General features: G+C 34.2%; 1 protein-coding gene across 1 annotated transcript in view; it reads right to left on the bottom strand.

The window, feature by feature from the left end:
* Positions 1–1,516: 1,516 nt before the first annotated feature.
* Positions 1,517–27,783, bottom strand: part of COL3A1 (collagen type III alpha 1 chain) — a 37,902-nt gene continuing 11,635 nt past the window's right edge. The window contains exons 5-51 of the mRNA XM_012776853.2: positions 27,136–27,219; positions 25,344–25,397; positions 24,844–24,897; positions 24,029–24,082; positions 23,302–23,355; positions 23,080–23,133; positions 22,376–22,429; positions 21,898–21,942; positions 21,693–21,746; positions 21,186–21,230; positions 20,497–20,550; positions 19,971–20,069; positions 19,368–19,412; positions 19,112–19,210; positions 18,857–18,910; positions 18,635–18,742; positions 18,370–18,423; positions 17,709–17,807; positions 17,314–17,367; positions 17,080–17,178; positions 16,757–16,810; positions 16,588–16,641; positions 16,216–16,269; positions 15,654–15,707; positions 15,276–15,320; positions 14,611–14,709; positions 14,416–14,523; positions 14,102–14,155; positions 12,372–12,425; positions 12,224–12,277; positions 11,488–11,541; positions 10,773–10,880; positions 10,439–10,492; positions 10,113–10,166; positions 9,700–9,861; positions 9,474–9,581; positions 8,372–8,479; positions 7,508–7,561; positions 7,315–7,422; positions 6,811–6,864; positions 6,301–6,408; positions 5,948–6,001; positions 5,743–5,850; positions 4,556–4,850; positions 3,297–3,484; positions 2,682–2,924; positions 1,517–1,941 (exon numbers count right to left, since the gene is read on the bottom strand). Of these exons, the coding sequence (XP_012632307.1) occupies positions 1,795–1,941; positions 2,682–2,924; positions 3,297–3,484; positions 4,556–4,850; positions 5,743–5,850; positions 5,948–6,001; positions 6,301–6,408; positions 6,811–6,864; positions 7,315–7,422; positions 7,508–7,561; positions 8,372–8,479; positions 9,474–9,581; positions 9,700–9,861; positions 10,113–10,166; positions 10,439–10,492; positions 10,773–10,880; positions 11,488–11,541; positions 12,224–12,277; positions 12,372–12,425; positions 14,102–14,155; positions 14,416–14,523; positions 14,611–14,709; positions 15,276–15,320; positions 15,654–15,707; positions 16,216–16,269; positions 16,588–16,641; positions 16,757–16,810; positions 17,080–17,178; positions 17,314–17,367; positions 17,709–17,807; positions 18,370–18,423; positions 18,635–18,742; positions 18,857–18,910; positions 19,112–19,210; positions 19,368–19,412; positions 19,971–20,069; positions 20,497–20,550; positions 21,186–21,230; positions 21,693–21,746; positions 21,898–21,942; positions 22,376–22,429; positions 23,080–23,133; positions 23,302–23,355; positions 24,029–24,082; positions 24,844–24,897; positions 25,344–25,397; positions 27,136–27,219 (3,954 nt within the window). The 3' untranslated portion in view covers positions 1,517–1,794. The remainder of the gene's footprint in view (positions 1,942–2,681; positions 2,925–3,296; positions 3,485–4,555; positions 4,851–5,742; positions 5,851–5,947; positions 6,002–6,300; positions 6,409–6,810; positions 6,865–7,314; positions 7,423–7,507; positions 7,562–8,371; positions 8,480–9,473; positions 9,582–9,699; positions 9,862–10,112; positions 10,167–10,438; positions 10,493–10,772; positions 10,881–11,487; positions 11,542–12,223; positions 12,278–12,371; positions 12,426–14,101; positions 14,156–14,415; positions 14,524–14,610; positions 14,710–15,275; positions 15,321–15,653; positions 15,708–16,215; positions 16,270–16,587; positions 16,642–16,756; positions 16,811–17,079; positions 17,179–17,313; positions 17,368–17,708; positions 17,808–18,369; positions 18,424–18,634; positions 18,743–18,856; positions 18,911–19,111; positions 19,211–19,367; positions 19,413–19,970; positions 20,070–20,496; positions 20,551–21,185; positions 21,231–21,692; positions 21,747–21,897; positions 21,943–22,375; positions 22,430–23,079; positions 23,134–23,301; positions 23,356–24,028; positions 24,083–24,843; positions 24,898–25,343; positions 25,398–27,135; positions 27,220–27,783) is intronic.

Genomic DNA, 27,783 nt, shown 5'->3' with positions numbered 1-27,783 from the left:
TAGTGAAATGAACCACTTTCCATGATATATTAAGTTAAAAATATAAGAGGTAGAACATTGTTTTTTATATGCTTCTTTTTATCTAAAATAAAACTCTAGGTAGTCTAATTTGTTAATTCATACTATTGGTGTCACTCTTTCTCTTTCTCTTTTTCTCTCTCTCTCTCTCTATATATGTATATATACACACACGTACTCAAATACTTATTTTTTGTGGTGTGAACACTCAAAATCTACTCTCTTAGCAATTTTGGAGAATATATTGTTATGGACTACATTTACCATGATTTACTTATTCCTTGAACTTATTCCTCCGAACTGAAATTCCATATCCTTTGTCCAACATTTCCCCAATCCCATCCCACCCCCAGCCCTTGGTAACTGCCTTTATACCTACTTCTGTGAGTTCACCTTTTGTAGATTCCACATATAAGTGAGATCATGTGGTACCTGTCAATTATTCTTGATGTTAACGTGTTTCACCAGATCCATCTTACTTGCTGATAAATTATCAACATCTTCCTTCCTGATTACTCCCATTTTAGGACACCTTAATTTACTATGTTACCATTTCCAGGGATTGACCATTTCAAACAGAATGCCCTCAGAAATACGAATGCATTGAAATATGCCTCTGAGGTTCCACTAAACATGATCTAAAAATCTTCTGGATTCCACACAGAGGATTATCTGTATTTTAAACATATTCCTAAAAGTCACTGTATTATTAATCTAGAGAGTTAGAATTCAATACACTTTTTCAAGAAAATTACTAGAGTTCCTAAGTGTGGACGTACGTTTGTGAAATCTATGACAAGTGACAAAAACCAGGAATGTTTTAATATGATATTTTATTATGGGAGTCTCTAAGGAAAAAAAAAAAGATCAACAACCACATACAAGCTTACAGAGTTAAATTTCAACACATTCTGTGTTATTGTGACAAAAGCAGCCTCATAATTTTGTTGTTGTTGTTGACTTTTACAGGATATAGGGAGAGTCCCCTGAGGCCTGCCAATTAATCTTTCTGACAGGAGACGTGTACAGATGCTGTGCATTTTTGTTTTGAATAAAAGTCAACAATGCTGATTTAGAGTTTTAAAAGTGAAAGTACATTAGCACCATAACATGTGTCTTTAAAGCTTTCCCAAATATTAGTAATCTTGACCAGCAAAGACAAGAAAAAAGAGAAGCACCTTAAAAAGAAGTTGATACCCAAGATTAAATTAATTTGTGGCATTAAAAATATTTCTTCAAATTTTTGCACTAAACTCTATTTTCTCTTGAGCCAATATCCTAGGAAATTATTCAATGAAATTCACAAATTTTGTTCACTTATACAATTTTTTTGGTCTTCTGGGACTCAGAATTCATCTGTTTCTGACCAGTTGAGGTAGTTGAAATAGGGAGGTCTTTTCTAATTTCATGTTTGGCTATTTCAGAAAGGTTTTCTTTTACTGGTGAGCGTAGTCATTGCTTTGCTGATAGGCTAGGATTCAAAGAATGTAACACAGTGTTATTGGAAGAGTGTTGAAGTTTATTTATTATAGCACCATTGAGACATTTTGAAATTGGAATTGGTAAAAAAATAAAACGAAAAGCATTTGAACTGTATTTGATGGAACAGCAAAAACAAAAAAGTATCCTTTTTTTTGGTCAAATTATTCTTTTTCCAAATGTTTTGGAAATAAATAACTGGAATTTAGTTGGTCACTTGTACTGGTTGACAAGATTAGAACAAGAGGAACACATATGGAATGAAACTTTTTGCTGGGATTTCAGATAGAGTTTGGTTTATAAAAAGCAAACAGGGCCAACGTCCGCACCAAATTCTTGATTGGGACCACCAATGTCATAGGGTGCAATATCTACAATAGGTAGTCTCACAGCCTTGCGTGTTCGATATTCAAAGACTGTTTTGCTCCATTCCCCAGTGTGTTTCTGTATAAAAGAGAGAGAAAAAAAAACATAGTAAGTGATCATATTACAATTACTTAGATGATTCATTTGACTGATTGAGTTAAATTTTATTTTTGCTCTAATGGAATTGTCAGTGTGCCATGTCATTTTCCATATATATGAGACCTGCTCCACTTCAAAGCTGTAATCCTATTAGTTGATAAACAATATTCTTAATGAAAAGTCTTGTAGGGCTTCAGAGTAAGCGTCTCAAGAAGATCACCAAAGGCCAGATCATCCTCAGGAGGCCTGGCTCTGGTCATTGCTAATACATATATAATCGGTTTGCTAAAAAGTGGATAGGTCACTCACAATGAACTTTGCTAATATTAGAAGTGAGTTCTCCTTTTGTTCATAAATGATAATAACAAAGAATATATTTGAAGTTAACTTTTAAAATAAAAAAGCAGAGATTTTAAATTGATTCATATAATAGATATGCAAAACATTTAGTAACCATCTGATTATTGAATAAAGTTTATACTGTGGATTTAAATTTCCATTGCTTTCATTTCAACTGATTTTCATTTGTAGGTTAACATCTATCTATTTGCTTTTCGTAGCATGTAACATTCCCCACAATGAATCAGTAGATGTAATGTATATAATTCACAGCAAATGCCATCTTTTGTTCACCCTATTATTTTCAAACTAGTTAGCACGATTAAACTAGAAATACTGAGTGCATTATGACTTATATTTATAAGAATGTTGTCCCTTACAGTGCAACCGTCCTCCAGAACTGTGTAAGTGAATTTGCTATTTCCTTCAGCCTTGAATTCGCCTTCATTTGATCCCATCAGCCTCAGGGCTTTCTTTACATTCCCAGTGTCATGATCCATGTAGGCAATGCTATTCTTGCAGTAATATGTGATGTTCTGAGAGGCCCGGCTGGAGAGAAGTCGGAGGAAGGCCAGCTGTACATCAAGGACATCTTCAGGCAGTTCAGGATTGCCATAGCTAAACTATAATAGGGAACAAATAAAATTGACCAAAATTTTAGTTGCAACTGCTTGTAAGGAACTTACGTAGTATTAGCATGGGCATTGTTATATAGGCTGCTTATATATTTTATGTATGACTATTTTATTTGTGAATATATTTTTATTGCATGCCAGGGGAAAAAGTTCTTAAGAAGTGAAAGAAAGATGTCTGCATGCAAAGAAAAATTTAATCTCGCTGAACTCTTATTGACAGGAAAGTTATGAAAATACAGCCACTTGTAAAATCACTTGGGCTCTTCTATTTATTACTTTGCTTTGTGACGAACAGAGAGGAGGAACAAAAATGTTAGGTAAGTAAAAATGACATTTTTAAAAAGATACACCCTTTTTTACCTGAAAACCACCGTTCATGGACTCTCCAAACCAAACGTGTTTCTTGTCAGCACCAGAATCGGTCCACCAGTTCTTACGTGGAACATTGGAAGGATTGGCACTTATGCACGTTTCCCCAGTTTCCATGTTACAGAATACCTTGATAGCATCCAATTTACAACCTTGGTTAGGATCAACCCAATATTCTCCTGGATAGTCACAAAAAAGAAGAAAGGGGAATTGGTTGTGAAATCTAGTAATAGCATTTGGATCAGAATGATTTTGTTTGTTTACATGGCAAGGCATTCATAATGTTGATGGCTAAAATATTTGTAATTTATGTATTGATATTTTATGTATAGCATGATAGAAAAACTGTTAGATTAAAACTTCTGAGGTAAATGAGTTAGCTATAACTATAGAGAGCGCTGAAATAAACTATAACATCTTGGTTTTTGAATAGAGAGAAACTAAGCTGAAATTTTTTGATCGGTGTACATGTTCTAAAATCTCTCTTTTTTCCTCTTTTTAAAAATTTGTCATTATTATGGGTATATCATAAAAAAGATGACTAATGATTTAATGTAATCTTGCTTAATAATGTAAGCTGGTTGTCTAATCCAGATTTATGCCAACAGATATAACCTAAAATCCCCATGATTGATGCTTTTCTCCTATTTTAAATAATTTCTAGAAATGACTCTGAGCAAAGGCAATGTTCCATGTCAAGATATTTGAAAGCTTCAGATAATTTTACTTTTCAGGAAGAATTAACCCAATATATGCAAAACCTAAAATTATTACACTATCCTATTAAATTTTATACAATATTCTGCAACTTTCATCTGTTTCTTAGTTTGAAAATTTTAATGATTATATTTATTACAACAAATTAAATTGCAATAAATAAATATTACAACAATCAAATTACAATTGTTTAATATTAAATCCTGAGACTGAAATTTTATGTCTCTTGATCACTGAAATAACTTTGTGATGACATTCAGAAACATGCCAAACTATAATTTGTATTAAAACTTCTACAAATTGTCTTTAAATTTTCATATATTTGGAATCTTTTGAAGTAAATTGTTATAGGTACATCTGCAAAGTTTATTCTTTTACAATATCAATCAGTTTCAATTCAATTAACATCCTTTACTATTTCAGCTACAAGATATTTTACATTCACAGTGACAGTTTTCTCTTTCTCCAATTCTACTCTAGGCAGCTTTCTCTATAATTCTGTCGTCATGAGTGTAAAAGACTCTGAAACATACCACTCTTGAGTTCAGGATGGCAGAATTTCAGGTCTCTGCAGTTCCGAGCAGGGTTTTTACGAGAACCATCAGGACTAATGATTCTTTCTATTTGTCCATTAACAGATTTGAGTGAACTCATAATTTCTTCAGTGTTGATTTTGAAGTCCATCGGTTCATCTCCATAATATGGGGAAAAACCACCAGATTTTTCGCCTCCAACCCCAGCGATGGCAGCAGCACCACCACCACAGCAAGGACCAGGGGCACCAGGTGGTCCGGGAGGGCCTGGCTGTCCTGGGTGGCCTGGAGAGCCCTAGGATGGGTGAAATATACATCGTTGAAGTGTGCTTGTTTGGTCCCCACTGAAAGAATATGTTGCTAGTCCAGGAAAATGCATTAAAACCACTTCATACATTGTGTTACCATAATTATTCTAATAAAGGTTTATTTGGGTGTTTTTGTGCTCACATGGTAACCAATTTATAATGGCTACAATCCATTACCCATAATTGGATTGTTCCACTATGTGAGAATCGGTAGTGTCAGAAAACAAATTTACTCTTATCATCCTTCCTTCTGTATAAATGATACAAGCAAACAGCCAATGAACCACAATTCTTACACTGACATGACAGAGGGGATAAAATCAGGGAACTTAGATTCTGTCCCCAAAGTAGGTATTAACTTTGTGTCATTCATCTGAGCACTTATGTGTGTTTAAATTGCCACATGTGTAAATTGTGGTGATAATAGTTTTGATTCCATTGACTCCAGAAGCATGGGATAGAAAAGTACAAGAATGATGGTATCAGTAGTAAAAATAGGAATCTTGGAAGCTGTTTGAGAAGTACAATGCACTACCATAAGTGCAAATCATTATGATTATCAGTATTGTGAGATCTCTAGTGTGAGATCAATGCTGGTATGATTTATTTGGTTAATTGGAAAGATGTCATTATTCTAATATAACTGTTATCTATCTGATCATCTGATCAAATTATAGGAAAGGCTTTCTTTCCCTGTTATAGTGTGGTGGAAAGAAATCTTAATGTGGTGGAGAATGTCTTAAAGTCATTGTTCATTTTCTAAATTAAGGGGTTGCTTTTTGTGTTTAACTTACTATCTCAGTTTAAAAATACTGCAGTGTTTCTGAAAATTGAAGATTGTAGAAAATTATATACACATATGTATAAGTGATGTCTTACCTCAGATCCTCTTTCACCTCTGTTACCTCGAGGGCCTGGTGGTCCAATGGGACCTGGATGTCCACTTGTTCCGTCTTTGCCAGGGGGTCCACCGGGTCCAGCAGGTCCCTAAAAAATTATCATGATATTACAATGCTAGAATATCTTTCTGAAGTGCAAGCATTTAAAACATGTAGACCTTCCAATATCCTTCTGTGCTACTTACCCTGGGGCCTGCAGGTCCTGGACTACCGACTGCACCTTGGTGACCAGAAGGACCCTGGAAGGAAAGGAAGGGTAAATATGAGTGAAGACCTTAAAAAGTTTTAGGAAATTGTACATTCAAGATCAGATCAAGAAATATGGGGATAATGATGAAATGTGGATTACTCTTTCTTTAATCTCCCCATTGTTTCCTGTCAATTGTTATCTCAGATTAGCCCTCAAATCCATTTCCCATCTCGTCTAGCATATACTATTAAAGATGGAAAAGTTTTTACTATTAGTCTCCACAATTTGCCTAGCTCATAGGTTAAAATGCATCAAAGGGGATTTTTTTAGCAAAAGGGGTGCACTTACTGGGGAGCCTGGGGGGCCTGGATTACCAGGGAATCCTCGATGTCCTTTGATGCCATTAGCACCACGTTCACCTGTTTCGCCTTTGTCACCACGTGGGCCTTGGGCACCCTTTAGAAACATTTTTCAAATTAAGATCATACACACACACACATATTGGGGTAGTAAAATAGGAGTTATAATAATTAAATCTGTTTTATGACATTCTATTAGCTAAAAATCCCCATCAAGGGACACTTTATACATGGAATAATAAAGATTGTTTTGGTGGTTTGAATTTTGGACTGATAATCACATGGAATCTCAATAATTGATGTTTATATCCTTGGCCCCAAGGAAATTTTAGATTCTAAATTGCTTTCTATATCATCAAAGGAAAGTCAATATTTGTATAGTTATATATTGTGTCATACCTTTTCCTGAACAAGCCATAAAATAGAATATTTTCTATACTGAAGAATGAGTTAAATAACAAAAATGAACAAAACAGAAACAGAACAAAACTAAACTTACAGGAGCACCTCGGGCACCAGCAGGACCAGCAGGACCAGCGGGGCCAGCAGGACCCTAAGATAAAAACAAGCAAATAAGCAAACACACATGGACTTATTTTAACTTATTGGCACAATTTTACTTTCAAAAGTTAATAATTTCATTTTGATGGAAAAATAGTATACATACTACTTTAAAGTTCTTTCCTTGTTTATATCTTTGCAAGGAGATCTAAACAGGAAATCTAGGCAATAGCTTTGTTAATTTAACCTTGCATCTTTCCAGCAAACAGAGAGCTGATCTGATTAAATTGTTTTGGATTTAAGCAATGAATTCTTCATTGACTATTTCCAGAAACTTCTGGTATATCTTTATTAGCACATTTGTCTAAGGAACAGCTAGCATAAAACTGTAAAGCCAATGGTAGCAGATATTTTGGTTGGCAGATCTGACATCCTGCTTTATATCTGAAAAGTTCTCTATTGAAGAAAAGAGACAAGAGAGATGGTGCTTATTAGAACTCACACTTTCTCCTCTGTCACCACTCTTTCCAGCTGGACCAACAGGACCAGGTGGGCCTGGATGACCAGGAGCCCCAGGGGCACCAGGAGAGCCACTTTCACCACGATCACCCTGTGAACAAAGACACAGGTCCAAAATAAATACAATGATCACTTGTTTTAATTACACAAGCCTATTGTACATGTGTTTGTATTACCTTGCCACCAGGAGACCCATCTCGGCCTGGCAGACCATCGGATCCAGGGTTTCCCTTATTGAAAAATGAGAAAGAAAATGAAGTTTCTTGCAACCCTCCAAATACTATCTAGGCCATGCATTCTCAATAGGGCAGTACATTCTCAAGGGGGTAAAAATTGGTTGTTGGGGGTGAGAAATCTTAGATATTACAATGGAATATGACTTTTCAAAGAGTCACAATACCTAAACAGTTATTTAGTATATCCATGGTCCTAAAATTTCACAGGGTGGGAGAAAGAGAGGGGATTAGGAAAAATATATCTAAATGGGGTCTTTACAGAGGAACTAGTAAATAAAAGTTTGAGAAATAGTGACCTAAGCTGTTAATGGAAATATATGGTTTAATTACTTGATTTAATAATATATATGTACATAACAATGCAAAGTGGAATGCCACATTGCATACATATATTAAAACATCACATTATACCTCATAAATGTATATAATTATTATTTGTCAATTAAAAATATTTTGAAAATTTTTAAAAATAAGCAAAAACTAATCACAGATAACTGCAGAACATTTTCACTGAGGAAAAAGCTGTAAATTGGGGCTCTCCCTACTAACTTCTTTACTAATTAAGCTAGAGATCATATTTTCCTCATTAATGATTATTCATTGGGTGAATATTAATGGACATGAGCCTTTAAGTCTCTTATACGTTATAATACAAAGAATATCTTTTTATCAGAGAAAGAAGGAGAAATTTGCTATGTGGCCACATTTACACTCTCAGATGTGAAGGCTCAATTTGACCTCTGATTAAAGAAATTATTAAATTCTACCTGGCTGGTTGAACATTTCCTAAGAACCATTACTTACATCTCTTCCAGGTTCACCAGCTGTACCAGCCAGACCAGGAAGACCCTGGGGTCCAGGAGGACCACGTTCTCCATTTAGACCATTAGCTCCTGGTTTACCACCTTCACCCTGTGTACAAAGGGATAAAAGACATTTTATTTTAACTTAAGAACTCAATTAATATGATGTTATTAGAATGTCTTTATTCTTAGGGAATAATTTTATTTTATTTAATTTCTTTACAATTATTTTCTTAAAAAATTTTTCTAAAAAAATTTTCTATGTGGAAAAAGTTTGGGGGATGCAAACTTCTTCCATTTTTAACCTGCTCAGTGACTCTGGGTGCCAAAGGACTGAGTATTTACAGTGATTATCTTATTTAGAATGCCGCACATTCTAATATGAGATGTAGAAATAGACATGGATATTGTAAGATTAAATAATGATGCACCATCATGAAACTATAGGTTTATGGTGAGCATTAGAATTAGGTTTTATTGAACATTTGTCTCTATCTGAAGAATATACACTTACTTGATATGTCATATAAATTGAATATACTCACATGTTAAATTTTAATTTTATGACAAAATTACCCAACATTTTGTTGAAAGAGGTGCTTAAAGTGTCATTATGTGAGCCCTTATGAAAATGAAATTTTATTGCTGTACTTACTGTATGAATATTTTAGATGCTAAGCACTAGAATGTTATAGCAATAATAGTGAAAGAAAGGAGTGCAAAATGACTTGATTGGATGGAAAACTGGTATCAACTAAAACCTTTCATAGATCTATAAGCTAACATTACCTCCACCTTCAAGATTGACAGTCAACAAACTGACAAAAGCTCACAGTTTCCTAAGAGAGGCATTTGAGATGGCAAAATTCTTTTTGTGATATCAATTTGTGTTTATGTTCAAGGCTGCTCTTTGAAGTGCCTTTGTTTTGTGTTCTGGAGCCACTTAATAAAATGTATGCTTCCAAAAATCTGAAAATAGATGAAAACGTTATCTTTTGGATAATTTGCACCTATGACAGGAAAACTTTTCATATTTGAAATGGTTAAGTGATCTCTGAAGGCTATCAAAGGAAGCAAGTCTAGCGAAAGATGGCTACACTCACCTTGATGCCTTGAGGGCCAGGGTTTCCCCTAGGACCTGGCATGCCTGGTGGTCCTGCAAGACCCCGTGCTCCAGTAATCCCCGCAATTCCAAGTGGGCCTGGAGCTCCCTAATGTGACAGATAAAGAAGATTTTGCTCATTTTTATGTGACTATTTTTTTCCTCTGTTACATGCATGATGAAAACAGAATAGTATTGTCAATCAATAAAGCAATAAAAGCACTTACTGGAGGGCCCTGGGCGCCAGGTGGTCCCTTCTCTCCTGGTTGGCCAGCATCACCTTTTGGTCCAGACACACCGGGGCTGCCAGGAGCGCCACTGTTACCTGCAGGACCTGGGGGGCCGTCCTTGCCTGGAGAACCACCGGGGCCTGGGGGGCCTGGGTTACCCTACAAAGAATTATTTGAATTTTAAATATTTATCACAAAATAGTTTGTTTTTCTTCCCATTTTAAGCCTATTTTCAAATTATTTCACATGGGACTTAATAGAGAGATAAGTAGCAACGTGTACATTTCTCATCCTACACAAATATGATGCTTTTTCTGAAATACATGATGAGAGTCTACGACCATACCACCCTGAATGCCCCCAATGTCATCTGAAACACATGATGACAAAAGACTTTTAAAACTACTTACATTATTACCAGGAGGACCAGGAAGACCACGGGCACCAGGGAAGCCAGCAGCACCCTGTGAAATGATAATATGTTCTCAAATTTCAAAAGTAGAACAAATAACTATACAAACAAATATAAAGTATAAGATGCAGTAGGATCTGCATTCTACATTGAAGTCATTTATGGTTTGCTTTTTCCCCTTAGAATTTACATATTGTTTATATATGAGTAAGTGATAATAATTTTTACACTCTCTTCCTGGCTTTCGTGTCCTTAAAGCAGTTTTTATACAGGTTGATGTTAATGAATGCTTTGAGAATAAAAGTTAACAAGATCAATACTTACAGGACCACCAGGACTGCCACGTTCACCTTTGACACCTTGGGGACCAGGAGGACCCTATATGAAATGCGGGGGAGGAGATCGATAAGAATAGCACCAAAACCAAAATTTCGGAGAAGCATTAATCTTTGACAAACAGTAACTCTATGAAGCAGTTAAAATAACTTAAATGAGGTCATATCTAGACTGCTAGAGTTAAGATTCAAACATATTTCTATGAAGATTATTATACTCTTTCTTATCACACTGAAATGGGATCTCAGTTTGAAATATTAAATTATTGATAAACCTAAGTCTTTTCATTAGAAGGCAGAGAGAGAAAGAGAGAGAAACTTACAGCAGGCCCAGCACCTCCAGGGGGTCCTGCAATTCCAGGAGGGCCTCCTTCACCTTTTTCACCTGGGGCACCTCTTTCTCCTTTACCACCAGGCTCACCGTTCTGTCCCTAATGCAGAAACAACAACAACCTGTCATCTGACATCCTTTATGATACACTTATCTTGCTATTATTTCTCTTCATAATATAGAATTCTTCAAATGGAAAGATACTGGAATAAAATAGGAAAAGAAGTCTCTCTGAATGCATGACAAAACAAAGTCAATCAAAATAATTCCACAACGTAAGAACATGATCAAGAAAGTATAAGATGTACATTATGTTTCTCCCCGTAGGAAGAAAACCTTTTAAGGAATAAACATTTAAAAATAAGCACCGGTAAATCTATTTGAGAAAGAGTGGATATAGAACAAATTTTAATTATTAATATTAATAGTATCATCTTGTAATGGAAGATGTTTTAAAATTTTCAGAATGCTTTTAAATCTATGGTGATGCTTTTAGCCTCATTACCCAAGCATAAAGGCAGGATGGGTGTTTATATTACCCTTTAAGAATAAGGGTAAAGTAAAAAAAATAGGGGTATAATAACTCCACAGGAAGTGAGTGGCTGAAGCAAGATTAGAATCCAAACTTGATTTATAGCTCTGCTATTTTTTCAGCAAGATGGCGATTCTGGGCTGAGGGACATGTATGTGTAAACGTTCGTACTTACAGGAGCACCAGGGAAGCCCGCAGGTCCGGGAGGGCCATGTTCACCTCTCTCACCCTGAAGAGAAACATGTCTTCGTTAGTCACAGTGCAGACATCTTCCCACAGTGAACGCACATCATGGCCTACATCATCTTATCTTTTCTTTAAACAGGAAATGTACAAAGATAACTAACATAGTTTAACTTCTGAAGACTTTTCTATTTCTCAACAAAATTTGGAATGGACTATACCATAACCACTGATTCTTTATGTCTCCTACTGTGGTGTTATTTGCAAGAACATTTAACACACTTAATTATGTAACTTCTAAAAATGTAAGCCTTTAAAACTATGATGAAAGGGTTAATTGAAAAATCAATTAATTGATTTAAAAAAACAATTACTCTACATCTGTATTCTATATCTGTCTACCCTGAAAGTAGAGAATTTTAGATCTAGAAAGAACCTCAGTCAAAGTTCCTATAGGTTTCATAGCTACTCAGTTACAAACGTATACCACTTGTGCAGTTTGTATATTTTCCCCAAGTTATTTAGGAAATAAGGGATAATTTAAAATTGTCTCTTGTAAATGTTATATTTAAGAAATTTATCATTCACTTGCATGACATATGGTTCCTAAAGATAATATCCCAAAATTGGGGCTCAGAGCGTCTGGGACAGAATTGCTAAAGAGGAAAGCACAGTAGCTACTGCCTATGGGGGGTTTAAAATATGCAGAAAATGTCTTTAACACTTACAGGGCCACCACGAGGTCCAGCTATACCTGGAAGTCCCGGGGCACCACCTTCACCCTGAAAAAAGAGAAACAAACAAACAATGTTGCAACTGTCTTGCATCTAAGAGCTAAGGGCATTCTATTTTTGTTGCCTAATACTATTGTGTTACCTTGTCTCCAGGCTGGCCAGCTGGACCAGGGGGACCAATGGGACCAGCGGGACCCTAAAGAAAATAAAAGTATATTTTTAATTTTGAAGAAAAAATACACGATTTTTCATATTGATCAAACAGAATATATAAACATATCACTAAATAATAGAGCATATAGACATAAACTAAATAATATGATTTTTTTCATGGCTTGAATGATATGCTATTTGATCAGTGTATAAATACTCCAGAGTTTCGTAACTATAAGATTCTATGGGGATGACTCTAGAAGAAAATAGGATTCAGTAGTAGTTTATTGATTCATTCATTTTTGTCTCTAGTGTAGAAGACAAACAGAATGTGATGTAAGATCTTACAGGAATATCTTTCTTAAATTACAGTATGTTTCTTTATTCAACTGCTTGATAATTTAAAATGTTTAACTACTCAATGTATAATCAATTATACATATTAACTTTTTCAAATTGAGATTTTCAAATATTAGGTTTACTTATATTACATAAATGAAGTACCAGACATATTTTTCTTTAATTGAAGGATGGGTTATTTATTAAGACTGTTAAAAGTGAAGTATTTATGAGTTTTTTTAAAGCAATTACAGTAAATATAATATCTATAAAATGGCTTAATTACAGTCATATTTAAAGATATTTGCTAATGTAAATAGAAATGATTACTCTGTTTTTCTGTTCTGTTTGTTTTTAAATTTTATTTCAAAATAGTTACAGATTCACAGGATATTGCAAAGAAATATAAGGGAAATTGTGCACCCTTCTCCAAGTCTCTCCCAAGGTTGACATCTTACACAACTATAGTATGATATCAAAACTGAGACATTGACATTGGTACAATCCATAGAGCTTATTCGGATTTCACCAGTTATTTGTGCACTCATTTGTGTGCATGTGTGTGTATGTTATGCAGCTCTAAATGATCTTATTAATGTGCAGCCTTGTATGGCCACCACAACAATCAAGATACTCACATATACAACACCCGTGAGAGCCCCTCATGTCACCTCTTAATAGTCACATCCATTTCCTCTCTGCCATCCTAATTCCTGACAACCACTAAACTGCTCTACAACTCTAAAAGTATGTTATTTTACAATAGTAGTGGAATGTATGTATCCTTTTGGGATTGACTTTTCTTCACTCAGCATGACATGGAGGTTTGTATGATGTGTTGTGTGTACAGCATCAATAGTTTATTCGTTTTTATTTATTTATAAGTAATATTATGTAGTGTGAATGTACCACAGGGTTACAATACTTTTTTTTAATTGAAAATTCTCTTACTGAGCAGAAATGATTACATTGAAATTTAGTGATTTTGGTTTCCTAATGAACAGCATTGCATATCTTGTATTTTAGTTACTCAAAAAATCTGGTGGATCTTTTTAAATCAAAAAGTTTCTTGATGAGCAGTATTGATTATCTTGGATTTTATTGATTATATTGTATTGTAGTGACTTACAAACTTTAGCTGGTGACCTTTATCATACTTTTAAGGTTTTTCCATTCTTAGTTCACTGTAGACATATCAGGTAGTGATAGATATAAACTAGGGATTTAAACAATCAAGTCATTTGGGTCTTTTTAATGCTCAGAGGTGGTAAAATATCTAATTAATCATGAGTAATTTTAGGAAAAAATAAAAGTTGAAGTGAGGAACTGTCCCATGCCACATGTAGGTAAGGCCTCTTTCTCCTCAACGGGAGCACTCACCCTTGGACCGTCTTTCCCTGGAACACCATCAGCACCTGCACCACCTGGATCACCCTGTGAAACAAAAGCCAACGTCATCAGATTAGAGGCACCCTCAGTGAAAACCTGCCAAGAACAGCCACTCTTAGAATTTGCTGGTATATATGTTAGGTGTTCTAATTAGTAGTTGCCCTAGGAATTTGTCCCAAATTACACTTACTGTAAAATAATAACATTAACTTTGAAAATATAGTTGATTACTTCCTAATAATGTTGCTTTCCTGCAACCTACAGTATCTGTTTTATTATATAATTAAGAGAAAACAAGTCAATACCTTGTCACCCTTTGGACCAGGACTTCCAGGACCTCCTCTTTCTCCAGGCATCCCTTGCAGACCAGGACTGCCAGAAGCACCAGGTGGCCCAGGAGGACCAGCAGCACCCTGGAATTAAGGGAGAAATCATAAATGACAAGAAGGAAATTAAATGCATTTGCTGAAATCCAGGTGAATTGAGTTCTGTGGAGTTACCTTTCCTCCTTCAGGTCCAGGGGGACCAGCTCCACCTCTAAGTCCTGGGGCTCCAGCCAATCCAGGAGGCCCACGCTCCCCAGGGGCACCAGCATCACCCTGTGATAGGAAAATGCAATATCCATATTAGAAAACCCAAGGCAGATAACAAAACAAAAATACCTTACATTGTATCATTTTGAAGCCTACCATTATGTTCTTAACTTTTATTTTAAATAATTTGGAAATTTTTATAGTTATAAAAAACATTTGATCAGCTGAATAGAAACATAAAAGAGTCTAAAGAACAAAACTGGGTACTTGGTCTGAGTTGTTACTGAAACATTTATTATTATCATTATTTTATTCACAAAGAAAAAATTTTAAGGTTCTTCTACCCAAACAGTTTGCCTATATAGAATCAATATATTGGAAATCTTTTCCTTTTGACATTCCAAGCCTGTGGTTGATTCTATAGTGCTTATTAATGTTAGAAAATTGAATTTTCCAGATAAAGCAAATTTAATGTATTGAAAATGTCTTAAGTTTCTCTAGGTGTATTCACAAAACATTGCAATATTGCCCTTGAAAGAAAGAGTCTTTTGGCTTGCTATACTAAAAAAAGTATCACTAATCAATTGTTCTATAACATACTGAAGAAGCTAGAGAATAAATTGAAATCTTACCTTGCCTCCTGGAGCTCCAGGTGAACCAGCATCACCCTTTGGTCCCTAGAATATTGACATTATATGATTAGGCCTATATTAGAACACATGTTACGTAAACACAAACAAAATACACATTTGCCTTGTTTGCATATTGTACAATTTTTCAAATATTGAAATTGTGTACCCATTTTTTGGTCCTTTATTTTATGATGAAATTCAAACTCTATGTAATAGTTGCCTTACAAATAATTTGTCTTTGCTTTGATAATGAATATTTCAAAATTAAATGTTAAAACTTAGATACCATGGCATAAGAAAATGCAAAAGATCATAATCGATAAATGATTATTAAATATTCTTTTGGTTTCTGACTTTAAAAACTGAAATACAACTTACTGGTTCACCGGGTTTTCCATTTTCTCCTGGGGGACCACCTGTACCGGGCAAGCCCTACAAAGAATCATATTTATATTATTTTATCACTTCAAACACTGCTTTGAGAATAACTTATATGCAAACATGCTGCTGCAAAGTATTCAAAAGTAGTTTTAGTGGTCCTTTTAGAGATAGAAAATTTATGCCACTCAAAATTCAATGACAGAGATGTGATAATCATATCTTACAAACTTATGTACATCTGCCACTGTTCTTTCTGTTGCTACATATAAAAATGTATTGATGAATATAGCAAGATGGATTTAGCTAAATAGATTTATATTATAATGAAAACTAAGTGTAAGCATATAGAATTATATGACTTCAATTAATTATTTTTAATAATTTATTAATATGTTTTGAATAGACATGGAAGAATGCCTATCTATAACATTTCCTGACATTGTATCTCAAGATGAAAGACAGACCCACAAATTAAGGTTCAGATGAATTATAATCTATTAGGAACACCCAAAATTTGAACAGTCAGGTATGGAATGACATTTAAATAACAGATTCTTACTTGTAATCCTTGTGGACCAGGGGGTCCTGTGTCTCCCTTGTCACCACCTGGCCCCTATGTAGAAAAATATGATGATACACTCCATTATAAAATGTCCTTTCATATTTAGTGGACACAATTTCCATTTCAGCAGGCTCATTGCTTAATTTGAGAAGTAGTGATGTGAAGAGAGAGGAGGGTCTGGGCCCAAAGCAGATATATATACCATAAACTATTTAATGTCAGCATTTAGCTCCTCGCTAACTAAGCAAGTTGCATAGCTGCTTTGGTGAACTCTAATGACATAGTGTCAGAGATTAGACGATTTCTGAAGCCCTTCCCCTGTCCCACCTCAAACTCACTTCCCTCTCCAATTTATGTGAGTACACTTACAGTAGGTCCTGGGGGGCCTTGAGGTCCAGCTTCACCATTTTTCCCAGGTGGACCCTAAAAACAACAACAGTTAGGGAAACCAAGATAACAGATAACAGAGAGAAGTCATAAGGCTGGAGATAAATGCAACTGTTAGAAGGCTAGAAATGAATGGATGAAAGCAGCATACCTGAGGGCCGGGTCCTCCAGCGCTACCTCTTTCTCCATTCTTTCCAGGAGCACCCTAAAGAAGTGGCCAGTGTTTACAAATTATCGAGAGGAAATCATTAATCATATTGCTCTCCCACACTTTTGATCTGCCTTCCCCACACGCATACACATGTCACCATAATCAATTATATTTTTAGTTTCCTTCCTACATACTATTTGATTTTCATTTACTCCTCCATGCTTTGAGGAGAAGACTGAGTTTTGACCATCTGTGCACTCCCATACGGAAATTAAAAGGCCCACAGTCAAATATATATTGAAGAAATTAGTGACAGAACTCACATCATTTCCTTTAGGACCAGGGAAACCCATAACACCAGGAGGACCTCGGGGACCAGATGGCCCTGGAGGACCGGGGCGACCACTTTCTCCTTGACTTCCCTAATAAGAAAAAAAATCACATTAATAAAGATTTGGTAAAGATTATGATCAAAACATATATATTTAAGGCTCAGCCAATATATACATTTCATTTTTTACTGGACTGGTAAAATGATATATTAAAAATGTACATACAGGAGGCCCTGGTTTTCCGTCATTGCCTGGTCCTCCTGGGCTTCCGGGCACGCCCTGAATTAAAGAAGGCAGTTATCAAGCGATTTAAAATGCAATTCAAAAACATACAACATACCTTATTTGTATAATTTTGATATTTCCTTTTATATATCTAGCCTCAGATTTGTACATCTTTTTTTTCTGACTATATAGTATCTTAGACAAGTATTTTATTTTCTGTTCTTCTTTGATCTATCTTGGCCTAAGTTTCTTTAAAAAAAATTAAATTTTTTTTGTTTTGTTTTGAGCCTTACAAAAGGTATTGTCTGATTGATTTAAATTGTCTTTGATCCATCTTCATTTGTCTTGCCTTTCTTCTCACTAAATTAAAGCTTCATTCAAACAAATGTTTGTACCCTCATTCCTGGACCTCCAGGGACACCATCTCGGCCAGGTTCTCCAGCTGCTCCTCTGGGCCCTGCGGGGCCTGGAGCACCACGGTCTCCAGCAGGACCCTAAGAAGTGAAATAAAGATGTATTTAAAATATTCTTCATTGACCTAGACATCAACAGTATTTGGGCCTTCTAGTGTTTGTGTGTTGCTGACATTCTCTATATAAAGTCATAGTTATCTTAGCTTGGATTGCCACGTTAAAAAAAGTTTGAAGCAACTATGATGAATATCACATGCTTAAAAAAACAATATTCAGAATAGTATATGTGAATCTACAGTCAAATATCTTTGATGATATGAAATAATATTTGCATATAACTTTAGAGTTTTTAAAGAAATGTCAGGCATTTTAGTTTATCTTATTATTGCAAAGATGCTGAGATAAATGATTCCCAATTAATAAATAAGTTAAAGGATTCTTATAAAGGGTAAGTGACTTTGCCTTAGTTAGAAAGCCAGGAAAGTGGCTCAGGAGACTGGAAGCATTGTTTTACATTATGATTTTTTATTAACTCTAATATATTTCTTTCAGATATTTAGATTTTCATTAATGGAAGATTGTATAGAAGAAATACCCGTTTGTAGTACTAGCATGTAGGAAAATAGAAACTAAAATTATCTACCTTTTCTCCTGGGATACCACTAGGTCCAGCAGGTCCTCGGAATCCAGGGGCACCCTGGAAATAATGAAAGACAAATACTTCAGTCCAAACTTCTTTTTTTATAATTCCTAACTGGCAAAATATTCTCATGTTATGAAATGCTTTAAACAATATTTGAGAGTAGGTACTCAATTTCAGAGAAAATGGTTACCACACCCTGAAGGTGAAGCTTCATCTGGGTAATAGTGATGTGGCTTTTTTTTTAGACACCTCCTGGCAGACATACCCTTTCTCCTGCAGCTCCGGGAAGCCCATTGGCACCGGGTTCTCCAGGTGATCCATCCTTACCATCTTCACCCTTAGCTCCTGGAATACCTGGGGAACCAGCTTCACCCTAAAGCAAATAAAGAAATTGACTGAATGTAGTTGCAAAATGTATACCTGTTTACTTTCTAATTATGTTGCATTTGTTCTAAGAAATAAGCAAATCTGTTGTGGTAACACTTACACGTTCACCACGTGCTCCCGGCTCTCCTTTGGCACCATTTTTACCAGGCTCACCCTAAAGTGGACGAAAATCTTGGTTTAAAAACAGGGAGGATTCAACTGACTAAATCATCGCCAGTAATTCAGTTGTAAGATCACGGTGAAATCAACATAAATTCAACTGAACAGGAGCAAAAAAATTACTGTTAATATTTTTGTTGTGAGAATCAAGCCACAACTTTCAGATAACAAAGAAACAGAAGAAAAGACAACTTACTGCGCTGCCTCGAAGTCCAGGAGCGCCATTAGCACCTGCTGGTCCTGGAGGACCCCGGGCTCCCATCAATCCAGGAGCTCCAGGAATGCCGGCAGGACCCTAAGAACAAGCCAAGGAAACTAATATTAGCCAAACTTAAACTTTCATTTCTAAATATCTCACTTAAATATCACAATTTTTTTGTCATGCAAAAGGCAAAAGAAGCCAATAATGTGCGTGTGAATGAGATGAGGGTAAGGTGTGAAGGGCAGCTTACCATTTCACCTTTGCCACCAGGACTACCGTTACTCCCAGGAGGGCCCTAAAGAGAAAAATAAAAGCATACTGATAATAATGTAAAAAATGTGCATATGTTGAAGTTATTTGTTTGTAAAATAACTTTATTAGTGAATGTCATGTTTTGTAGCAATTGATTCTTCCAACTATAACATAGCATATGAAGTATAGGCACAAGAATCACCATTATCTAAATAAATTAGAGACAATATGCAATTGGTCTAAATTACTGAATAACAAATAAAAATAAGAGGTTCTCAGTTTTGTTTCTTCTCTGAACTTTTCTGATTGGTGATTAGTTTGGGGAGCAGTCTTCAATACAGATAAATATCCTATCCATTCTCTACTTTATTCTGTGTTTTATAAACATAAAATCCATAAATTCTAGAATAGTGTAACCCTCAACAACTACCATGTTTGCTACTCATCAAATCAGTATTTATCACAATAGTATCATTGTAGAGCACTTAATAACATTTTTTTTCAAACAAGCAATTATACTTAATAGCAATATTGAAACATATGATTTCATGGAATACATGTAGCTGCAGGCTCCCTCTCAACTGCCATATTTGTTACTTACAGGAGGACCTGGAGAACCAGCATGTCCCTGAGGTCCAGGTTCTCCTCTTTGTCCAGGAGAGCCACTGGAACCGGGAGACCCTGCAGGTCCAACTTCACCCTAATGGATAAAACATTAAGTAGTCAATTTTCTTTGCCATTACTAATCACTGAGCCAGTTCACCATTTAGTCCAGTTTAAACCCTTGTCCTAAAGACTGGAGTAGAATGACTCTATATTGTAGCTAAATTAAGAAATCATTAATCATAAAGGCAGATAAATTGGTAACTATGTGTATGACTATGTTATCTCTGTTTCCCAAAAAGGGAAGAATCTGGGAAAAGAGAGAAGGCATAAAAAAAGATATCAAGATAGTTGAATGCCAAAGACAATGCCCCTTTTAGAATAAAAAATAAAGCTTTAAAGATACATCTAGATAAAAGCTACCCATTTGATTGGTTTTAAAAAATCATTTGCAAGAAGCAATCTAATGCTTTTCTTTTATCTCCAAGATATTTTTATATTATTCTACAGAAATACATGTTTACCTTAGCACCAGGGGATCCAGGGAATCCTGCAGTTCCAGGGGGTCCAGGGGGACCCTGAAAACATTAAATAAAATCTTCAGAGCTCTTAATCAAATAAGTGAAAGACAAAACTACTAGTAAATAGTAAGCAAGTACATATAAAACAAAGAAGAGACTTATATAGATAAAAATAATATTCATCATTCATGGATAAATATTAATGTAGAAACAATATGATTAAGAAGAGAATGAAATATAAAATTAGAAATCCTGGAGTCCTCTCCAATTCTGCCATGAATTCTGTGACTTAGCATTGGTTACTTAGCCCTGAGCTTTTGTATTCTAGTTTACAAAGTGGAAATAACATCTGTATTATCTATGTGGTAAGGCTCTATTAATTGTCATGTCCAATGCTGGATATTAACTAGCCTTGCAAACACCACACAGATGTTAGAAATTGGTCAAGTAGAATAAAGAGCATCAGAATCTAGATTTTGTTTATGGGCTTGGTGTTAGTTTGAATTAGATGTTTATGCACAATATTGAGTATTGGGTCTACAATAATATGTTCTCATTGTTTTAAATTATAAAAATAGTCAGAGATACTAATACATTAGCTATATATATAAAATAGATACTACAAAATAATCCACAACCCATAATCTCTCATTACCCTGGAATAAATCAGAATTAGACAGAAAGTTACTTACTGGTTGACCATCACTACCTCGAGCACCATCGTTACCACGAGCACCCTAAAAAGAAAAGTTTGTCTCAAATATCTTCTCAATTCTGAAAGGCTGGTCACAAGTAATATTTTGACTAAAATTCTGACTAAAATTTTGAGTTGAGTTTCCCTAAACTATACTGAAATCTGCTCAATAATTATATGTTTTAAAGTTAAATTGTTAAAACTCTTCTATAACAGCAATGATCAAATGTGGAAAGATTGGATTCTGTGGTTTCAGAACTAAATGTGGACACAAAGTCTCTGATAACCAATGCAAAAGTAATGGACACTAAGTCTCCCAACAGAGATCATTATAAAACACACATTCATTTTGCTATACCTATAGCCAAAATTTTACCGAGGTGACTTTGAGTATAACTTTGCAGAAAGGACATTTTTGTGCAGATTTCCACAGTCTTAAAACCTGACTGAGATACTCATCTGTCACTTTGGGTTGTAACTGGGCAATGTTGATGACAATACTCACTGCAGCTCCGGGAAGTCCAGGCCGTCCTCTTTCACCGGGGGACCCTCTTGGACCCTACAGAATAAAATTGAAAATATGGTCTTACTTTCATTTAAACTTGACATATGTAAGAGCTGTTGAGGAGGGGAGAGGGAGCAAGGCCAGTCTGGGATTAGACAGAGGTTAATAGTAAAACTGAAAATTATACAGCAAGAAATAAAATTACCATGGGTCCAGGAGCTCCATTTTCACCTGGAAGACCATTTTCACCCTAGGCACATATAAAATATGTCACCATTTTTTATAACAGGAGTAGAATTGTACAGTTTCTTAAACACAGCATATTATGTTGAATATTATGGAACCTAAGAAAATGTTAACAATTTAAGGATATTAAATTTCAGTTAGCATTTTACTTTATTTACCAGACATCTCAATTTCTGTATTTTAAAAACTTAAAGACTAAATAGAAGTAATGAATGAGTTACATTGGGATGCTCAACCATTTCTAATCTAGAATCTTCAAATTGCCAGTTTTCATAGATGCTTTAATAGAATATTTAACAGTCACCATTATTCAGCTCCTAATATATAAAATTCAGATAAATTTCAGAAAGAGTTAAGCCCCACAATATGAATCTTAAATATAGCATTAAAAACTTGAATGAATGTATTTATGAAAATATTATTTTGTTTTGATTTACCTTTAACCCAGGAGCACCTGTTTCGCCTTTCTCTCCATTTCGTCCATCGAAGCCCTATTATAAAAATAGTAAAAATGTTAAGATGTTAATGATCTGGAATGGTTGGTAACTTTACAATGAATTTTTATTAAATAGCATTTATTCATAGCACTATTTGCAATAACTTAAATAATTTAAAACTCTTTTAAATGGTTTAAGGACATTTCATATTGATTTTACAGTAAAAAAATTGAACTAATTAGGAAGTGCGATTTAGTCTGATAAAAAAGTTTCCTTAACTGTAGAATAGCAAATGTGAGTTTCATAGATTTTTTTTCTATTGAGTTGATAGATTTTGGGCTCAGTTGGTTGAATCTACCTAATGTTTTGCATAGAATTAAAGTTTCTTACTTCAATCTATAAACCATATTGACTAAGTCAATAAGTAACATATAGCTAATCATACCTTTTCAGTTATTTCTGATAGTGATGGTAAGAAAATTAAATTAAAATTTTCACAAGCCTTTTCATATACTTAAAATTAGCTTGTTTATTTTACATAAAATCACTAGTTTAGTCAAAAAATAAATTTGATAGTTTTAAAAAAAATCAAATTAGTTTTCAGAATCAACCATTTTTGGCACATAATTGTCCAATAAAATTGGTTAGGCAGGTAAGAATGGCCAAATGAAGAAACTTGTAGACAATTTAGAAACTCTACTTACTCTGTGTCCTTTCATGCCGGGGAATCCAGGAATTCCAGCTGGACCTTTCATACCCTAAAAATAATTAATGGAAAAGATATTAATGGAACTTCAAATAGAATCATAATTTAGTAAAACAACACCTTTAATTTTTTAAGTTTAATTCAGTTTAATTATCTAGTACTTTTCAAGCTAAGATAATTGCAATTGCTCCAAGTAATTTATTAGATGCTGAAAACTTACTTGTGGTCCAGGCAATCCTCGTTCTCCAGGTCGGCCAGGTCTACCTGACTCTCCCTAGTTGGAAAAATAAAGAATACATAGGTGCTCGTGTGGAAGAAAACACATTGTAGTTAATGAGCAAACTGATTACTTTGCATTTTTCTCATCAAGGATTCATTAAAATGGAAATGGTTGGACTAAATGTATTTTTGTGAGATCAACTTTCTTAGCAGAAGGAAAGAGGAGGGCTTTTCCCACCTCAATATAAACTTAGAAAGAGATTACGCAGATGCCTTTCAGCGCTAAAATATTATTACCTTTCCTCGACCCAGAGAGGAGAATCTGCCATTGGACATTTAATGGGAAAGAAAGAATGGCATAATTTTAAATGTATTTATACGTCTTCAAGTTCATAAAGTACTGATATCAATGTCTTCATTATAAAAAGCAGACAAAAGGCACATTACTCTTCCAGTTAAATGATATGTTCAATGGATGAGTATTCTTGACAATTAAGAGGCAAATTTGGGGGTTTTATTAGTTTGGTATACATTTGGTATACAAATGGTATACATTGTGATATGAATGGTGTACAGATATGCAAAGATTAGTGTGAGCTAAAATATTCTTAAGACAATAATTTTTTGAATAACATCTTTTCCTCTGGGATTATTGCATACAGCATATATCATTTAGGATATTCCAAGTTAAGTTTTGCTGTTTCTCCATTCAATCTTTAAAAACTTACATCTTTTCCAGCAGGACCAGATGGACCTATAGCACCAGGAGGTCCTGGAGGGCCCTGAAATTAAGAAAATAAAAAAAACATATATTGGTAAATTTTTGTTACAATTTATTATTATATATTATGTGTAGTCCTGGAAGGAATGTCTTTTAGAAAATACTTTCAGTGATTCTCATCATGAAAATGACACTTCCTGAGTTAATATTATGCCTCTATTATAGCTAACTTTTACTGTTTATTAAAATTTTAATAAAAATTAAAAGTATCATGCTTCTATATCTTATACTACATGCACATATTTATAAATCCAAATGCATTTTTACATTTTTTGAGATATTAAACATATCCAAATATAAATATATTTCCAAATATTTTTAAATGTATTAAAATAACTCCATCTTACTTTCTTATTTACACAGTATATCCTTGTGAAAGATTCTATTAGATTATACTATATGGGTTTAAAGTATACATAAGTAAGAGTAGATATAAGAGTGAATTGAGAGGCTATAGGAAAATGAAATCTATATTTAATATATAATTTGTATCAACTCTGGTAAGTAGACTATTGTGATTAATCAGAGAATTACTATATTAAGTAGTGTCTCTAAAATATCTAAACCATTGAAAGAATCCAAAAGATCATTGAAATCAGTTCAAGTATCATAAAAATGTTATTTATTATTCATAAATTAATCTACACACTCTGTAGGTACCTATGACTGTTTTAGAAAATCATGACATCTATGTAGAATTGTCAATAAAGATTTGTTAATTGTCAATAAAGAATTGTTAATAAAGATTCAATTGTCACTTACTGCAGGACCAGCTTGCCCAGGTTCACCAGGGGGACCTTGATATCCTGGAGAACCCTAGTAAGTAGAATATATAAATATTTTAAAAAGTGACAAAAATCTTCATATGATTGATTTATATCTTTACAGTAAGAAATCAAGATATGTGGATTTAGTCAGAAAATTTTATTCCAATTAATAAAGATGAGACCAGAATAAAGTTAATGTATTCCATTCCATCCATTTCATTCCACTGAAACTGGACTTTTTTGAACTCAAAGCCATATTACTCACAAACAAATTAAATATGTGCTTTAATTTTACCAAGGTTTTAATTGTTAACAGTTTTGGTTAGAAAGGAATTAAATATGGAATTCCAACATCTTTGAAAGAATAATCAGTTTCTTGGTTGTGACTACTAAATTGGAATTATGCATAATGGAATGGATAAGTTACAACAAGACCTATATTAACTTGATTTGCATATACAGGAAGAAGAAAGCCCCAATTTTGGTTATACTTACAGGGGAGCCAGGATGACCAACTGTACCGGGGGGACCAGGAGGGCCTGGGGGACCCTGGAATATAAATTTGAATGATAAACACAAAATAAATAAATGTAAAATACAATTTACCCATGCATCAAAGAGATGACTGTTTAGAAATGATACTGATACCTTTAAAAATGTGAACAACCCTATCTCAATTTTTGACAACTATTCACTGATATGATTAATTCTATGAGATCTGCAATTAAGATCTCAGCAAGAAAACATCACTCTAAATGAAATTCTCACAGAATTAATACAAATCATTGATAAATGTTATAAAGTATTGACCTGAATCCCTAAAGAAGGAATTCAAAATCTGGAAACATTAGTACAAAATGCTATGAGAATCCTTGCAATATCAGGATGATACTGCACTGGTGAAGAAGCAATTTCTTGCCTGGCAGCCAAACTCAGAATAAAAAAAATATTTATTGACATACTGTAACCTTATGATCAAAGTTTCAAAAATAATAATGTAAATCAACCCCAAAGCTCATAATTATGTTGATATACATATCACGGAGTTATATTGACACAGAGATTTAGATGTCTACATGGGAATCATCATAGAAGGGACAACTGATTTTTTGTTGTTCAGAAATATAGATAATAGTAGAAAACTATCCATTTGTAGCATGCTGTTTCTAAGTAATGATAGTAATTTTTAAAAAAAAAACAGTTTTTAATTAAATTTTTATTTTATATACACTTTTCTGGAATAAGTGGTGGCTTTATTTAACTTTTTTTTTTAGTAAAAACTGCATATGTGATTAAAAATAGGATTCATAATGTGAATGTAGCTGAATCAGATATAATGTTTACATAAGTTAATATAATTCTCCCTCTGGCTTTGAAAGATGCAAAAATATCACAGTCTCCAAAACTGTAGAGATTTTGTAAATTTTCTTTTTGCAATTTACTTTATAGCAACTATACAGGTCTATCTTTAACAGGTCATTTGGATCTATTGGCAAAAATATTGTGCTATTTACTTTTGGAAGTCACAAATATGAGGTCCAATGATCTGGGCAGCAATTCTCCAGTAATCTCAGAAAATCCAGTGCATATTTCATTTACACTTATGCTCCTGTTACTTATAGTGAAATTATAAACTTCTCTATTATTGCTTCACATGAGAAATTGTTCTGTAACAGGGACATTTGCATGGGACATTATGCATCTTGTGCATGCACTCAAATTTCAATGCTTTTAGCTGTTTTCTTCTATCAAAACTCTAGGTCATTCACGCTGAGGGAAACCCTTCAAGTACAAGGTAAACAGCTCTTATTTAAGGCAGATGAACTTAATGAGTCAATGCATTCTGTAAATATTTATGTTTGATTTGAGAATCGAAGGTGAGATGGATTGTGACATTGGGCATTCACTATTTGATCTGTTATCTAGAAAGCAGCATTTAATGAATAAAATGATGTAAAGGAAGATTTTGAATAATTTAGGTGAGAACAAAGAACAATGGAAATGAAAATAATGAAATTTGATTAAAATTAGAGAATATCTGAATGTGAGACCTAATCCTAAAAGCAGGTGGCCCCTGATACAGGTGGTTGTATAAGGAGAGGTGGTGAAAAATAATGAATTAGGATAACAGGAAGGTGATAATGCTATTTTTTTTCCAACGTTAGTAAAGAATAAGCTATTTTGTACAATTCCATAAAAATACTGTATTCCTAGAATAGCTATTCAAGATTCAACAAACTAAAATGTTAAATGATGCTCTAAAATGCTGAGAAACATTTGTACGTACAGCTGGCCCAGGATAGCCACCACCGATTCCTCCTATTCCTACTCCAGACTTGACATCGTATGAATCAAACTGGGGAGAATAGTTCTGTAGCAAAGAAACCAGAGAGATATGATTATTTTAATATACAGATCATAATTCTTTTCAAAAGCATTTAGGATTTCACTGATAGGTTTCTGCATGCCAGAGGATGTGGTATGTATTAATTCATTATCATGTTTAATCTTCTCTATAGCTTTAGATATTAGATATCCTACAGAAATTCTTGCTTGTGCACTAATCTTCAACTGTGTTCAGTGTTAATTTCCCCAATTTTTCCCATATGCTCTTTCTTAAACTATTATTTCTAAGTAATATTTACAGCATTACATGCATAGGATCATAGACTGAGGCTGAAAGTGGCTTAAGATCATATAATCCAACCTTCTTATTTTGAACAGAAAAATGGAGAGGTCAGGTTACTTTTCCAGGAGTTAATGATACAAGCAAAATTCATATTCCCTGGTTTCTGATTAATGTGCCTAAAAGATTCACCCCCAAATTAAACCACCCATAGAAAATTAGCAAAACAATAGTAGAAAGGCTCATGCTTATTGGATTTCTTTGGAGCTTACTTCATTTTGAGTTCTAGGTTTAGAAATGGTTCCTATT

The sequence above is a fragment of the Microcebus murinus genome, chromosome 8, assembly GCF_040939455.1.
Source record: "Microcebus murinus isolate Inina chromosome 8, M.murinus_Inina_mat1.0, whole genome shotgun sequence".
Classification (NCBI taxonomy): Eukaryota; Metazoa; Chordata; class Mammalia; order Primates; family Cheirogaleidae; genus Microcebus; species Microcebus murinus.
Note: the sequence above shows the minus strand (reverse complement) of the source record. Positions and strands in the feature narration are given on the sequence as shown.